The sequence below is a fragment of the Paramisgurnus dabryanus genome, chromosome 8 (assembly GCF_030506205.2).
Source record: "Paramisgurnus dabryanus chromosome 8, PD_genome_1.1, whole genome shotgun sequence".
NCBI classification, from domain to species: domain Eukaryota; kingdom Metazoa; phylum Chordata; class Actinopteri; order Cypriniformes; family Cobitidae; genus Paramisgurnus; species Paramisgurnus dabryanus.
This window is the reverse complement of record NC_133344.1, coordinates 16,705,407-16,722,316: the sequence shown is the minus strand read 5'-3', so window position 1 is coordinate 16,722,316 and position 16,910 is coordinate 16,705,407. Positions and strand designations below refer to the sequence as shown.

Below are 16,910 nucleotides of genomic sequence, written 5' to 3'. Positions count from 1 at the left end.
AGATAAATATTAAAACAATGTGGAATATTCATAAACTCAAAAACAAGCTTAAGCTGTTGTTAATTTAATACTAAAATGAAAATAAGAATAACGTTAAACCAAAAAGAGTTTTATTGTATTTTATGTACACACAAAACTTTATTTACACACATAATATATCTATTTAACGAATGCACTTTATAGTGGCAGTTTAAAATAATGCTTACAAATGCCTATAAGTGGTATATTTGCCTTAAATAAATTTGAATATATTTGTAACAGACACTCTAATAAATACATCGATATTTACTATTGTTTGATATAGTTATTACTGGAACAAATGTAACTTTTTCTTTTGAAATAATTGCAAAGAAATTTAATTGTTCTGGTTTTTCCTTTCGTTAAAACCGCATCAGGTGGTGTTTTCTCTGATAGAGGAAGCGGTCTGTATAAATAAGCATCACCTCAGCCATGACAGATGCGGACCAACTACAGATGCGGAACAAGCACATCTATGAAAACACATTTCACATAGTCGCATTTATAATAGTTGTTTGTTGCCGCCATTAGACTACGGAAATATTAAATATATTTAAATAAAAAAACTATTTTGGATTAAACTTCTTTTTTAAAGTTGTAACAGTTGGTGTGACTCTATGGGGTTTTCTATGAGTGGTTGCCCATGTGTTTTAATATGGACCGCATTATTTATGTCCTCGGTTGTGGGATACAGACCGATCGTTATTGTTCACGGGATTTTAGATGGACCGAAACAGTTCAAGGTTTTGGAGAACTTTATCAATCAGGTAAAAACAACGCGATTTTTATAACAGTTGAATGGATTGTATTGCCAAAACGGTTTGTTTATATTTTAGCCTACATATAATATATGCATATGTAAAATGTAGTGTTTGCAACTTTGCATTCATGCATATGTTAATAAAAACAAAATCTTTAAATATTATATAGAGTCTATTGCTTTAACACAACAGAATTTGGGGGTTTGAACAACCAAATATAATACTGGCACAGTTTCAATTTATAATTTGATACCTTGACAATTAGGCTACTTCTCTTTTCTATCTTGAATGAAACTCACAAAAATGAAATGAAACTCGCTTTTTGTCTTAGTCTCATCCAGGTACCAACGTGACAACATTTGCCCTATATGACTACGTTGCCAGTTTAAAATCACTTTGGCAGCAGGTGGAAGACTTCAGAGATGCCATCAAATCTATCATGCAAAACGCTGAGGATGGTGTCCACCTCATCTGCTTCTCGCAAGGTCATTCAAGTTGACCAATTCCTGTACTTTACACTTTGTTTTCCCATCCTACAGCTGCAAAGATAACTTTAATATTTAGTTATACGCTAATTAGGTACATACTGAATGTTTAGAAGATGTCTAGAGTAGATTGGACCGTGCATATCTAAAATTAGACTAGGGGGAAAATTTGTTATTGTATTTGATTTTATTCCCTTTTTTTAACATAATTTATATTCTTTACTACATGAACAGGTGGTTTGATATGTCGTGGAGTTATTGCAACTCTTCCAATGCACAATGTTCACTCTCTGATATTCCTGTCTTCACCACTAGCTGGCCAGTATGGAGGTATGCATTCCACAATACAAACGACAATATCTCCTTTCTCTAAATAAAACGGATGTGGCACAACATATTTATTTTCCATGTTTTTACAGATTCGTCTTATCTGAGGTATTTTTTTCCTAAATATATTAAGTCAAAGCTGTACCTTTTTTGTTATACTAAATGGGGGCAAAAGATATCTGTCTGCAACTACTGGAATGGTAAGGAGATGTGTCACTTATTAAAATTCTCTTATTGTTTTGCATTTATTTTATTTTCAACACATCCCCTGTCTGTTTCTCTTTATGTAGACCCACACCAAAGAGAGAGATATCTACAGAGCAACAACTATCTTGCCCCACTGAATGGTGAAATAGAGCACGCCAACCTCACAAGTAATTTAGGATAACTTTTGTATTTGGGAAAAATATTTAATAAAAATGTAATTGGATTTACATAAACATGTTCTGTAAAGAGATCCTTCTTAAAGTTACACAATGCACCTGTAAAATACACACATATACATACAAAAAATGTAAAATATCTTGTCTTTTCTAGTCCTATTATTAACATATAGAAGCTCTTATCATTTACCATGTTGTAATTATAACAATCACAGTCATTCACCAAGTTAATCTAAATAATACAATATGAACTTGTTTAAATAGTACTCAGATTACAGTATCTGTTTGTCCATGTACTTTCGATTCTGTGGCCTGGAGTCTTGTTGTTTCTCTTCTGCAGCGTGGCGAGACAGCTTCCTGCGCATACGTACTCTGGTCATGATTGGTGGACAAGATGATGGTGTTATTACACCATGGCAATCAAGGTTACTGCAAATGTCTTATCACATATTTTGATGGACTCTTATAAGTAAACTAACTAAATAAAGCATGCATATGCTGGCCTAAAAGTAGACCAGGCATACTAAAAACAATATCAAATTTATTAGAGTTGCATTTATGAGCCTGTACTGCAGATGAGGGTTGTGTGAAGGGTTAATCTGTGTGGAAATGCACCAGACTAGAATTAATGTGAGAAATATTTAGTGTGACATTTGAACTTCACTACAAAGGTCTTAGAGGATTATGAAATGCTATTTTAGGTTATGTTTGCCATCTTTAAAATTCCAGTCCTGTATAAAACTGTCTATGTCTTTATTTCCCCACAGTATTTTTGGATTCTATGATGATAATGAAACTGTAGTTGAGATGGAAAAGCAGGAGGTGAGTGGATGCATTACATTTACATTTTAAAGAGTCAAGACTCTATACTTTGTTTGATAGTTGTCAGGCATAGTGTTCTTTTAATCGTTTGTCCTTTCTCTCTCTCTAGTATTACCTAAGAGATACTTTTGGTCTGAAAACACTGGACTCAAAAGGAGCCGTGGTCAAGTGTGTCGTCCCTAATGTGCGGCATACATCCTGGCATTCAAACCTCACAGTCTACCAGACCTGCATAGACAAGTGGCTCACCTAATCCATAGACAGAACAAGAAACTAAAGACAAAGATACACACTATGCATGATTTTCAGTCTGCCCAAAAACCACCTCAAATCAGTTTTGCTTGTGTGGTATATGTTTGTACTGTTATTAATCAATATGTGTTATGACGATGTTACTTTGCAAATAAAATGTAATTATTTATGAACTACATATGCTATAAATGATTTAAGATATTGTTATGTAAGAGCTTGTGCTATTTTAATATTATATACAAGCAGATTGTTTTTTCCTGCCAGGCTGCCACTATCCAGTCCAACGTTGTACTATAATTAAAGCAGCATACTGATTACAGATCATACTGGAAATGTAAAAATCTATTAATAAAACATCCATTTGGAAATGCTCAATAGCTTGTGTTTTGTTTTTGACTATTTAAAAAATATATAATAAAAAAATACCTGAAAAGCTCCTTGTGACAACTATCCCCGGTCTTTTATATAATGTACATATTTGTGTGCGGTGAACGCCTACTGTGCATGCGCACGGCAAACAGCTGGACGCGCCACGCAGCTGCGTGCTAAACAGGTACTTATTATGACGTCAGCAAGGTAGACCGGCGCGAGGTGGCTTTTGCTCTGGCACGGACGGGAGAGACGTGCTCGAGAGTTTCTAATACTCTTCCGGAAGCTCGGTAAGCGCGTTTATCTGTATTTTGTGGTTATAATCGTGTTTTATCGCTTTAAAAAGTTTGTCATATCGATCGTCGCCTGTGTTCGGCAGTTGTTTGGTCTGTCATGTCATGTTTATGTCCTCTGCAGGGTCATTCTGACACTCCGAGAATCAAAAGTCAGATTCGTTGCTTTATATCAGCGTGTTTTTATATCAAAGTTCAAGTAGTTTGAGGACAAGAAGAGCCGGGCCGAGAGTTGTCGAGAGATTACTCACCGCGTGCAGATCCCTGCCAGCGCGTCGCGAAGCTTCTTTAATTTATTTGTTTGTTAAACGTCTCCTTATTGGCTGTAAATGTTCACGTGGTTTTATTCAATATACTTTGTCTACTTTTAATTTGTATTTTATATTAAAGTGTGCATAATTTAATATAAAATGTGAGTGTATGCGTCGTGTACGCATTATGCCCGCATGATATTTTTTCTTTTTAATGTGAAGTGTTCAAAAATATTTGAATAAATCATGCTGGCAGACATGGCAAATAATATTTTTTGGGGGGCAAATATTTAATCGAGTTCCTAAATGTCTCTGTGTCTGTCTGTTTGTGTGTGTTTTGATCGACGTGTCCAATGGGTGGTTTAGCTGTGTAAACAGTGAGACTGTCAGTAAGGGAAATCGAGCTGTCATCCAGTGGATCCACCCAGCCAGAGGACAAGAGTACACTGCCATACAAAACAACTACTGATAGATTAACACGGGTGTGCTTCCATTGCACGACCAGTGCATTTAAAACTAAAGTAGGTAGTATTGTCATTAACAGCTTAAATGAACCATTATGACTATTGCTTTGGAAAATGTTTAATCTATCGATCTTTAAACATATGGATATTTCTTTTAACAATCTCTTTATTGTTATTTGTTATATTATTATATTATTATAGGGTATCTGCTGTATGTATAATGAGTTCCAGAGGTAAAAGAGGTGAAGCCTGCCGCATCTGTGGAGGTGACCTGCAGGGTAACCAGCGGCGATGGTTGTACGCGGCTCAGAACCGGAAAGGGGCACAGCCTCAAACCCCAACAGACTTTTCCAAGACGGGAAGCCTGCCCAGATCTGTGCAGAGCAGCCCATGGGGTATGAATTAGTACAGAATAGTTAATCCTATGCATTTGGCTGATGCTTTTATCTAAGCGACTTTGGATAAAATTACATACAGTCTATACATTTTATCAGTATGTGTGCTCCCTTGGGATCCATGGTCTTTGGGTTGCTATCTGAACAAATTTTAAAATGTGTTCCAATTCATTAAAGTAGCGGTGTCAAAAGATTGATCATATGCAAAAACAAACTTTTATTTTGTGTAATATGTGTGTGTGTGTGTTCAATACTACTATTGTGTGTAATTATTTTGTATATAAAAACACACACACACACACACACACACACACACATGCATATATGTGTATATATAGCCTATGTTTATTTAGATTTTGATATGTTATATTATTTATAAATTTAATATATATATATATATATAACTTCATATAATACATAAATACTTTTTTCTTACATTTATACATGTAGGTGTGTATTTAAATATACACATAATAATAACAATGCAAACACAAATATATTATGCAAACACAAACTTTTGTTTTATATGCGATTAGTTTTTTGACAGCCCTACATTAAAGGATTAGTCCATTTAAAAAAAAAATTAAATCCAGATAATTTACTCACAACCAGGTCATCCAAAATGTTGATGTCTTTCTTTGTTCAGTCGAGAAGAAATTATGTTTTTTGAGGAAAACATTCCAGGATTTTTCTAATTTTAATGGACTTTAATGGATCCCAACACTTAACAGTTTTAATGCAGTTTAAAATTGCAGGTTTAAAGGACTCTAAACGATCTCAAACGAGGCATAAGGGTCTTATCTAGCGAAACGATTGTCTTTTTGGCAAGAAAAATAAAAAAAGGCATTTCAAACCACAACTTCTCATCTTCCTTCGGTCCTGTGATGCACCAACTCAACCTCATCACGTCAAGAGGTCACGGATGACGTATCAAAACTACGCCCCAGTGTTTACAAGTGTGGAGAAAGAGAACAGTTTCGATGTTTGTTGTATGTGGAATGATACTAATTAATGTCTTTGTGTCAGTTTATTGTTTAAATGGTCCGCAAATGTGCATTTCATATATGTAGCACATGACCTTTCCACGTCATTACGCTATTAAGTAAGGTCGCGCTGGCTCATCACACAGCCGGAGAAAGAAGAGAAGTTGTGGATTAAAAGTGCATATTTTTATTATTATCATTTCGCTAGATAAGACCTTTATGCCTCGTTTGAGATCATTTAGAGTCCTTTGAAGCTGCGTTTAAAAAGGCAATTTTAAACTGCATTAAAACTGTTAAGTGTTGGGGTCCATTAAAGTCTATTAAAATGTGAAAAATCCTGGAATGTTTTCCTCAAAAAACATAATTTCTTCTCGACTGAACAAAGAAAGAAATCAACATTTTGGATAAAATTATTATAAAAGGAATATTACATTCTTATATTTAGATGTTAACTCCGCATTACATTATGTGCAAAAATGCCAATCATGTAGACAACAGAGCTTGCCAGTAGATGAAAGAGATTAAACCTGTGAAATAATTTCTGTTGTTTTACTGATAATCTTTCTCCATTTTTCTTTCTAGGCAGCACATTTTCTCTGGGTTCCTCTCGGTCACTTTCCAAATCTCAATCTGTGCTCACCCCTACAAAAGGAATAGACCTGCTCTGTGTGCTGACTCACATATTGGAGCAGCCTGTACCACGTGGGGACGGAGAGGGGGAGTTTATATGTGGCAAGTGTGTGTCTGTGTTGGAGCGAGTTTTTAAGTTCGACACTGTCATCGCACGAGTCCGAGCTCTGTCAAATGAGAGACTCCAGAGGCTTACTCAGGAAAGGGATAAAATCAGGCGATGGGTCCGAAGCTTGTTTTACCACTGGCACTTTCCTAATTCCAGGGGTATGGGAAGCTCCAGTGAGGAGGAAGGGGAACCGGGAAGACAACTCAGGGATTATTCCGCAGGGGATGGATATCGAGAAATGCTGCGGGATAATATGGCTCTCTCTGAGTATGAGTGGTGGGCAGAGAAAGCCCAGTCATGTTCCCACTATAAGAGAACGGGAAAACGGTGCCATAAGGACAAGCAATGCGAGTGTTGCGACTCTCTGAGAGTGTCAGACTCCGATTACGAATCGGTTTGCGGCATTCCCCGTAATCTGCCAGAGCAAGCTTTTGCCTCGTTGGGTCTCTCTCGGGATAAATCCCGCAGCATGCCTCTTAATTGGTCGAAAGTGCCGTCTGACAGTTCAAGCCCCACCTCGCGGTCTGGTTCCTGTCATTCTTTACAATCCCGATCCCGTACTGCCTCTGTCCATTCAGCAGACTCTTTGGATGGCAATGATCCGTTTGATTGGCCAGCGGATCAGACGGTCATCCTGGACTCCATTTTTAAAGAATTGAGGGGAATTGAAGGCAAGCCAGTGAGCTCACCAGCTGGAAGTCGCATTCCTGTGTTGGACAGAGGGGAAATGCAGAATGGGAAAGCCGAAGTAGGAGAGAAAGCGGGGTTAGTCAGGATACTGAATTTTGGAGAGCAGGATAACGGGATGGAGGTTGAGTTTGAAGATGAGAGCGAGGATGTGCTGACTGAACTAAGAGACGAGTTTCTGCCATTGCAAAGAGAGGTAAGGGTAATATATTTGCTCATAAAATCACACTTTTCCCTCTTGGCTTCCCTGCATAATTTTTTTTTCTGCAGGTGTCTGCAGGTAGGGTTCACCTGGCTGTGAAGCAGTTGCGTGAGCAGCTGGTTCAGGCTCAGTCTCGCATCAGAACTCTGGAGGCGCAGCTCGGGAACGTGGACAAACCAGTAACAAGCGTTCCTGTCAATCAACCTAAGACTCTTTCACAGGTGATATGGGGTCGATGTAAATATAGAAATATAGCGAACAAATTGGGTGTAGAATAAGAACATGTGGTTTTGTTTTTAGAAGTAACATGGTGCATTTAAGACGCACCTTTTGTTAATCATTTTGTTGACTTGATTAAGCAAGGCTTATTACAGAGGGTGTGTGGATTTTTTAAAAGCTATAAATTCATGCACACGCTCACACACCTCGTCCAGGAATCTTCCCAGACAGGAGTAGTTTGCCTTGGGCTTTGGCGTGCCTGCTTTTGTCATTTATATTCTTTTAACATATACATTTTTATGTGCATGTAGTTTCATCTTACATCTTCAGTGCTTGCATGAAATTAAAGGTTTTTTCAAAAAAAATTTATATCATCCCAAAAGTGTCATACTATTCCCATATCATAGGAAATCCATTAATTTAAGTAGGAGATCATTGCAATATTTAAAGATACTGTAACTTTGGACTTAGTCCAAAAAAGACCTTTAGTTGAAGTTGTTAATTGAGACGTTTTGGTTTATTTGAAGCATTAAAATATGACCTTCCATATTTACTAGGGCTGGGTATCGATTCAGATGTTCCAGATTGATTCGATTTCGATTAACAAGCTATCAAATCGATTCGAATCCGATTCTCGATAAAATTTTCGATTACGGTTCTCAGGTAGGTTTTTATACTCGATTCTTGATTCAACTCAATGAATATAGATTTAATACACATACTATATTAATAAAAAAGAACAGCGAACAGCAGTTTACAAGTGGGTAATTAATAAAAAGAAATTAAAAGCCACAACACGTCTTGCTTGCGAAATCTAAAATGCTTCCATTCCTCCATTCAATGTTTGCGGAAATAAATATGAAAAAAAAAAATCGTTTCTGCTCTTTGAGAATCGATTTTTAATCGACCACGTTTTATAAAACGATTAATCGAAAAATCGATTTTTTTTGCCCAGCCCTAATATTTACTGTATTGTACATAATTATATACATAATTGGTGTTGACATACTTGACGCATCCAGTCACACTAAGGTGCAGATACTATATCTTGACCAAAATAGATTTTATCGCTTTTGAGGACCATATAAAGATAAGGAAAAACTATTTAAAGCTTGTGCCGTTTATTGCAGGCTTGCAAAAAGGCTATGTACACAAATCTACATTAAGCATTCCTTTTTATCCAACATCAACATGACTTCAATAAATTATGTAATTCATCTTAAGGAGGCAATAACATGGAACCATGCCTATAAAATGTAGGCTTATAAAGTATTGAGCATCAAAGTTTGATTTCAATATTTGTTTAAACAAATCTAAAATAATAATTCAGACCTAAAATATGACCTCTAGGAAAATATTGTTATAAAAAATATACATTTGTTTAACATGTAGCACTGGTATATCATGAAATGAAGCTATTGAGAAGTAACTCTGTGATGAGGAATGCAGTCTCAATGACACAATGAACTGTCCCTCAGGCGTAAATAGGAGTCTGTGAATGGTATCCATTTGTGAGAAGAAAAATCTGATATGTGACTGTTCTTTCGCATGCAGGCCAATCTAAAGACCACGAACAAAAATGACCTGATCGACAATCTTAGCCAATCACTGCACAGCAGAGAGAATGTAATCCAGGTGAGTATTCATTGGTTTATGATAAAATGCATTACTCCGTATTAATTCATCATCAAACTTCTAGGTTACACTGAAATGCTCGGTTGTAGATGAAGAGTTTGTTTCCAAAACGCAATAAACTTGTTTTTTAATAGTTACCACCAAAATCAGTATTGTATCAGGTCAGAGTAAAAAAGTAAATTTTTAATTTTAAGCTAAATCCGATATCCGTTGTGTTATTCTGTCAGTTTTTCCTCCCTTTTTTCCCAAAACACGATAAACGTCACCCCCCCCCCCCCCTCTGCAGAATGCAATAAATCCGCTCAACAAATCACAGCGCACCATTCCACGCATTGTAAACAACAATGGCGGCACGTTGAATACACTGCATCCTAATTTTCCTCATCTTGTACTTCGTAATCAACAAACAAATCAAAACAAAATAATACTTTTGATGCCATTGATAAACCTGTGGCGGGGAAGAAACGTAAGCCACTCGGGCGACAGAAAAATTCTGGCTGTTGTTTGTTCTCCCGACAGCATCAAGCTTCTGTCATGCTAACACATTGACCCCAGGGGATCTTATGAAAAACTTTCCATTATTTTACTCAAAGTCAACAAAAATCGAGCAGGACCAAAACATTTTACAGCTGATCGCTGTCAAAAAAGTTCAGGGATGACGTCCCAAGGATGATAGCAACAATGACGGTGTTCTTAATATGACAAATTAAGTGTTTTGATTAATGCCATTAATGTTTATTTTTTTAATCAGTGTATACCACTAGTCAGCTAAATGAATATAACATTGCAAAGATGAATGCACATTTATATATTGATTCAAAAGATTTATAGCATTTAAAAAAAAAAACATGGATTTATGGCATTTGTGAAAAAATAATCGGTTGTTATAATAAATCTTTGAAAATCAAATTATGGGTTAGAATTTTTAATGTTATTAAAACCTAAAGATGCTATGTGAAAGTTTGTGACAGAAAATAGTTGTTTTCATCTTGTCACTTTCTAGGTATAGAAAACACATTTTTACCAAAAATTAGTCAAAATGGATTTATTACATTTTGGAACCAAACTCTTTAGATACAGGAAAAACAGCTTGTGTGCAGGTCACAGATTTGTTGCTTGATAAACTGTTGGATCTCCTCCTCAGGAATGTGTGACACTGATCCAAAAGCTGTGTGTTGAGCATGGGGTGGAGTCCAACGAGATGGGCAAACTCATTGCAAAACTGACCAATACCGTCAATGATAAACAAAACGAGAATGAGGTGAGGGTCTGATTAAACAATCTACATGGAAAATCTTTTAGGTCTGGTTTCACAAACGAGGCTTAGCCAAAGCCAGGATTAGGCCTTAGTTAAATTAAAATGATTAAGCATCTTAAATAAAACATGCCTTAGAAAAAACGTTAATGGTGTGTATCTTGAGACAAATCAATGGCACTGGCATATTTAAACATCTGTCAGTGCAAGTTATTTTCAGTTGAGACAGCTTAAACACGTGTTTTAGTATAGGATTAACCTTAAGCCTTGTCTGTGAAACCGGGCGCTATTGGGGGGCTTTTCCCCCTTAGCCTCTAGTAACATTTTTACATTAATTCTTACATTACACTGTAAAAAGTAAAAGTTGGATTGACTTAATTAATTCAATTGGATAAAAAATTTAAACTCGTTCCAACTTAAAATTAAATTAAAATTGTACTTTTTCTATTTTGTGTTTGGTTGTCCATAAATGCACATTACTGTCATACGGCAATGTTTTGTCGTCATGTGCACATGCAAATGATTGTGCATTTGTTTCTGTACTACTATGTTAATAAGTCTGTACTGGAGGCCCAGCTGTCCGAGGCAAAGGAGAAAGAGAAAGCGCTGGAAAAACAACTACAAGCTCTCCGAGACGCTGGGAGAGAGAGAGACCGAGACCTGATCACACTTAACACAGTGCTCCAGTGTAACCAGGATGTTATAAATGTGAGTCAAGCAAACAGTGTTCTTATGCAACAGTACCCTCACATGGTTTACTTAAACGCTTGGTTGGTGACTGCTGATGTTGTGCATGACTATTAGAATATAAATGAGATTTTTTTTGCTATATTTTATCATTCAAACACATTTTTGATCGGTCCAAAAGCATAGTTAAAGCGGACAAATCCTGTGTGTGTGTGTGATGTTTAGTTTCAATTGGTTGTATTCCAAAAAAAATAAATAAAGAGCCTTAACGTTTCTTAATGGAAAAAATGATTCACCCTGCCATCTGTGAAAATCTTGCCTCCGCACAGCACCTGCGTGTAGAGCTGACAGAGCGAGATCGAACCCAACAGGAAATGATGCAGGAGTGGGAGGTGTGGAAAGAGAGAGATTCAGCCCTGACTGCACTTGTGCAAGACAACGAAGCGTTTATTTCCCAACTTAAGGGGGCGCTGGAGAGTTCACGCAGGGATGTGCAGGTAGACGTGGCATTATCTTTCCCATGTCTGATTTTAGTTAATTTGTAATTTTAGGTAGTTAACAATTAATGATTGCTTTCCCTCAGGCACTCTCAGACTCCCTGATTGGCCGGGGATTGGAAGGGGGCGGGGCTGAGGGTGGATTGGTAAATCAACTGCAAGAAAAGGAATCTCTCCTGGAAGCCAGCTTCAGAGATAGAGAAGAGCTTGGCGCCACCTTGAGGAAGGAAATCTCAAGACTTATGACAGCCTTGAAGGACTCTGAAACATTCATACAGGTAATTTCAGACTGCACTTACTCATGTATACTGTACCTATTAAAAAGTCTTATATTGTAGAAATTGTATAATCTTGTTATAACTAACATTAAACAACCACAGCTTCATAAATTCATCCAAAACCCCAATCAGTGCAAGATTTAAAGAGCTCAGATGCAAAACCCTCAAAAAATTTTTATCAGACTCTCGATAGATTCAGCCAACAAAGCGGTATTTCTGTATGGCCTTAAGTGGATTTGATGCAAAAGTATTTTATAAACGTATAATATGTGCCAAGAGCGTTCGGTTACTATCATTCACATTTTAGACAGAGGTGGTGTTTTGCATGTTTAGGCGTTTTTTCATTGTCCACCTTCCTTTTAGGACCAAAGAGAAAGTCACAAACAAGCCATCACTGAACTGTCAGAGGAACTCAAGAACGTCCTCAAGGAACTAAGAGACAAAACCAAAGAGAAGAAGGAGGCTGAACTGATTCAGACGAAGGAAAATAAGGAGAGAGAAGGAAAACTAATAGAGAATCTTCAGAAGAGGGATAAACTCATTGAGGTAAGTACTGCAAACTTTATGGTCCAAAAAAACTTTTTAGCCGCCTAAAGAACTTTTGGTTGTAATTAGAGATGGCTGATTAAATAATAAGGCATTAAAGTAATTTTGTAATTAGTATTTAAAGGAATATTCCATTTTCTTAAAAGAAAAATCCAGATAATTTACTCCCCACCATGTCATCCAAAATGTTGATGTCTTTATTTGTTCAGTCGAGAAGAAATTATGTTTTTTGAGGAAAACATTGCAGGATTTTTCTAATTTTAATGGACTTTGATAGAGCCCAACATTTAATACTTAACTCAACACTTAACAGTTTTTTTCAACGGAGTTTCAAAGGACTCTAATTGATCCCAAACGAGGCATAAGGGTCTTATCTATAGCAAAACGATTGTCAGTTTTGACAATAGAAATAACAAATATCCACTTTTAAAGCACAACTTCTCGTTTAAATCCGGTCCAGCGCGACCTAACGTAAATGCGTAGTGACATAGGGAGGTCACGTGTTACATATATAAAATGCACATTTGCGGACCATTGTAAACAATAAACTGCCACAAAGACATTAATAAGTATCAGTTGACATACAACAACGTAGGAACGGTCCTCGTTCTCAACACTTGTAAACACTGGGGCGGAGTTTCGCGTTCGTCCTCTATGACCTCTTGACGTCATGACGTATTGCGTGGGGTCACGCTGACGCATCACGACCGGATCTGAACGAGAAGTTGTGCTTTAAAAGTGTATATTTGATATTTTTATTGTCAAAAATGACAATCGTTTTGCTAGATAAGACCCTTATGCCTCGTTTGGGATCATTTAGAGTCCTTTGAAACTCCATTGAAAAAACTGTTACGTGTTGAGTTAAAGGAACAGTATGTAGGATTGTGGCCAAAACTGGTATTGCAATAACAAAACTTGTGGCTAAAACTGGTACTGCAATCACCCAACTGGTGGCCAATACACAAAATGACAACGTAAACATCAGTTGAGGGCTGCAACTCCACTTTTTAAATGACAATATCCTGGCCGGACCACTGTTGTCAGTGATATAAGTATTTGAAATGAAAATAATTTCTTAATGTCTAGTGACATATCAGGGCCATTTTATGATTAATTGATATACATTTCTTACATACTGTTCCTTTAAGTGTTAAGTGTTGGTGTCTATTAAAGTCCATTAAAATGAGAAAAATCCTGCAATGTTTTCCTCAAAATACATAATTTCTTCTCGACTGAACAAAGAAAGACATCAACATTTTGGATGACATGGTGGTGAGTAAATTATCTGGATTTTTCTTTTAAGAAAATGGAATATTCCTTTAAGTGATACAATATCAAATACTTGACAATGTTATGTTTTATATAATTGTGCAGCCCTAGTTACAGGGACACTCCACTTTTTTGCAAATATATGCTCATTTTCCAGCTCCTCTAGAGTTAAATATTTGATTCTTACCGTTTTGGAATCCATTCAGCTGATCTCCGGGTCTGGCGCTAGCACTTTTAGCATAGCATAGCACAATCCATTGAATTCGATTAGACCATTAGCATTGAGCAAAAAAAAACCAAAGAGTTTCGATATTTTTCCTATTTAAAACTTGACTCTTCTGTAGTTACATCGTGTACTAAGATCGACGTAAAATTAAAAGTTGAGATTTTCTAGGTAGATATGGCTAGGAACTATTATTTTTAGCGCTATGCTAATGGTCTAATCCGATTCAATGTATTGTGCTAAGCTATGCTAAGAGTGCTACCGCCAGACCCGGAGATCAGCTGAATGGATTCCAAAACGATAAGAATCAAATGTTTAACTCTAGGGGAGCTGGAAAATGAGCATATTTTCTTAAAAAAGTGGAGTGTCCCTTTAATAACTGAACTTATCTGCTGTGATCACCACTGAATGGTCTTACTAACACTGCTTTGTCCTGTTTGTCCTCCAAAGCAAGTTCTTCTGGAGTTAGAGGAGCGGGACGGTGTGCTTACAGAGCTTCAGCAAAACATCTCAAACAGGCTTAGACCAAAGATGGACATCAAACATACACTGTGAGTGTGTTTGTGTCACTACTTTTGAAAGACACAGACGCATTTAATAAATACACATTGAAAATGTTGATTGACTGTCAAGCTTTGATTTGCATAATTTATTGGTAACAGCAGTGCAATCTTTACTGTACAAATAATAATTATTAGACTGTTAAATAAATTAAAATCTCCAGTCTACAGCTCGCAATCCATTTTTGAAGAAAAAATAATGATGCTCAAGTGAAGGATATTGATTGCATTGCACTTCTGCAGGGTTTTATGTTGGTCTGTAGTACAGGTTTTTTGTATGCAAATGTCATTCCATTAGTGTCATGGTTGTTTCTGCTATCGGGTTGCTCTGCTGAAGTTTTGAGATGGATGTGGGTATGTAATGAAATATTATTTAAGTTCATGACCATTACACTTGATAGTAGCCATAAATCTGTTTTGATTCCCCCTTGCACTTTTTAAGGATGATGCCAAAATGTACACATCTGCACATGCCTAGACAAATATTTTTTCATAACATTCCCTACTGCCTTGAATTAATATTAAATATTTAAATAGTTTAAATGTTTTACTGGTTATGGTGGCTAAACATGTTAAATGCTGCTGTACACCTATTGATTGTCTATTGCATTCTTTCCTATATGATCTTATTTTTTCCTCTATTTATAAATGTTGATTTTGTTTTTGAGACACCGTCATGGTCCCATTTGGACATTTGTCTTTTCTTTGAGAAAAGATGGGTGTTTACTTACTGTATGTTGATTGTTGTTTGTATGTTTTAATCTCTTATTTTATCTGGGTAAGTTGGAATTTTTCCCACAACATCCGGCATATCTTATTTCCGTTCTGGAAGTATTCTGTTAAATGATGCCTCAAATTTTGTGCTGGTTGTGGTTCTCAAAGTTTCGTTTGAGGTTTTCTTTTATTTGGAAATATTAAAAGGTTCTTTCTTAAGAACTCAAGGGTATAACTGACAATAAAAACCTCATATCTAAATGAATGAATGAATGAATACTGTGATCATTATTCAAGTTTGCTGGGATTCACTGCAGAGCAAATTTACATTTATGCATTTGGCACTGAGTTATAGTTGTGTTAATTTATATATTTATGTCAAGTAGCCTAATGCATTTGATCAGTATGTGTGTTATCTAGTATTCCTGCAGTGCAATGCTCCACCAGCCGAGTTACAATGAGACAAATTTGAGCAAATTTAACTTTTTATAAAACTGTCCACATTCCTCAAAAAAAAAAATCCTTACAACCAGGATCACAAAGAGTCCATGTATGGCAAAAGCTAAAACTTTGTATGGGTTAAAATTATGGATTTTTTTATAGCAGAAATCATAGGATTTTATGTTAAGATTGTTTCATGAAAATATTTGGTAAATTTCGTATCAAAACTTTATTTTAGTGACTGGATGCAGTTGCTGACTTCACTTGGTCACAACTTTAGTTTTTAGTTTTTTTTCACACTCAGATTCCAGATTTTCAAATAGTTGGATTTCGGTCAACACCATACATCAATGGAAACTAATTTATCCAGTTTTCATTAAAAATTACCCTTACGACTGGTTTTGTGGTGCAGTGTCACAAATATTCAACTGCATTCCTAAATGCTGTCACTTAATTAATAAAATAAGATAGTAGCGCGTTTCTCAAACGCGAGGATGCGTCCTAGGAAGGCTTCTCTGCTGCCACGTCATAACGCATTGTCGAACGAAGGATGCTTCGAAGGCAGCCTCTGTTTCGTGCCCTTAAGGCGGTCACTTTTGAAGGATGCATAAACTGTATCCTTGTTCGTGCCAAGTGACCATGCACACCATAGATATGTATATAAAGGCTAGATGGCTCGTCCGCGCTGATGGCCAATTGAGTGGAACGTCCGCATTTTGGCGGCCATCTTAGGACAGGGCGCTCGCTCACTCGTAGCATTGAGTTTTAATGATGCAGGTACTTTTAAATGACCATAACTTGCTTAATTTTTTACCGATTTTCAAACGGATTGGTTTGTTATAAACGTCAAAGATGTACCTATGACACTGAATACGTATACTTAAAATAAATAAAAAAATTCATGAAACATGTTAAAGCATCCAGAATTATAGCCACGTTAATAACGTTTGTAAAAAACCAAACCGTTTGTAAATCCGTCAAGAATTCAGCAAGTTACGAGCATTTTAGTTGGCGTATGTCACTCACCTTCCGTCCACAGCAGCAGGGAGCAGCACTATGGCAGCACTGACCTAAGATGGCCGCCAAGTGACGACACAGCTGACTCCGCCTTGAGCCATCTAGCCTTTATATACATATCTATGATGCACACATTCA

At 36.6% G+C, this 16,910-nt stretch overlaps 2 protein-coding genes across 3 annotated transcripts; both read left to right on the top strand.

Annotated features, from left to right (window-relative positions):
• The first annotated feature begins 2 nt into the window (after positions 1–2).
• ppt2a.2 (palmitoyl-protein thioesterase 2a, tandem duplicate 2) lies at positions 3–3,423 on the top strand. 2 transcript variants are annotated; one of them, XM_065280725.2, is made up of 8 exons: positions 8–785; positions 1,111–1,264; positions 1,499–1,594; positions 1,684–1,791; positions 1,882–1,965; positions 2,315–2,399; positions 2,742–2,796; positions 2,906–3,423. In XM_065280725.2, the coding sequence occupies exons 1-8, from the start codon at positions 636–638 to the stop codon at positions 3,047–3,049; spliced, it is 876 nt and encodes a 291-aa protein (XP_065136797.1). In that variant the 5' UTR covers positions 8–635; the 3' UTR covers positions 3,050–3,423. The 2 variants fall into 2 exon arrangements, with proteins under 2 accessions (XP_065136796.1, XP_065136797.1); XM_065280724.2 differs by having other exon boundaries at positions 3–785; positions 1,684–1,965.
• A 103-nt stretch (positions 3,424–3,526) lies between these two features.
• On the top strand, positions 3,527–15,584 carry LOC135770855 (uncharacterized). The gene is made up of 12 exons (XM_065280723.2): positions 3,527–3,707; positions 4,328–4,482; positions 4,627–4,820; positions 6,386–7,425; positions 7,500–7,652; positions 9,205–9,285; positions 10,430–10,546; positions 11,099–11,248; positions 11,557–11,724; positions 11,811–12,002; positions 12,366–12,548; positions 14,491–15,584. Exons 3-12 carry the CDS (start codon positions 4,646–4,648, stop codon positions 14,593–14,595), a joined length of 2,364 nt encoding a protein of 787 aa, XP_065136795.1. The 5' UTR covers positions 3,527–3,707; positions 4,328–4,482; positions 4,627–4,645; the 3' UTR covers positions 14,596–15,584.
• Positions 15,585–16,910: the final 1,326 nt, after the last annotated feature.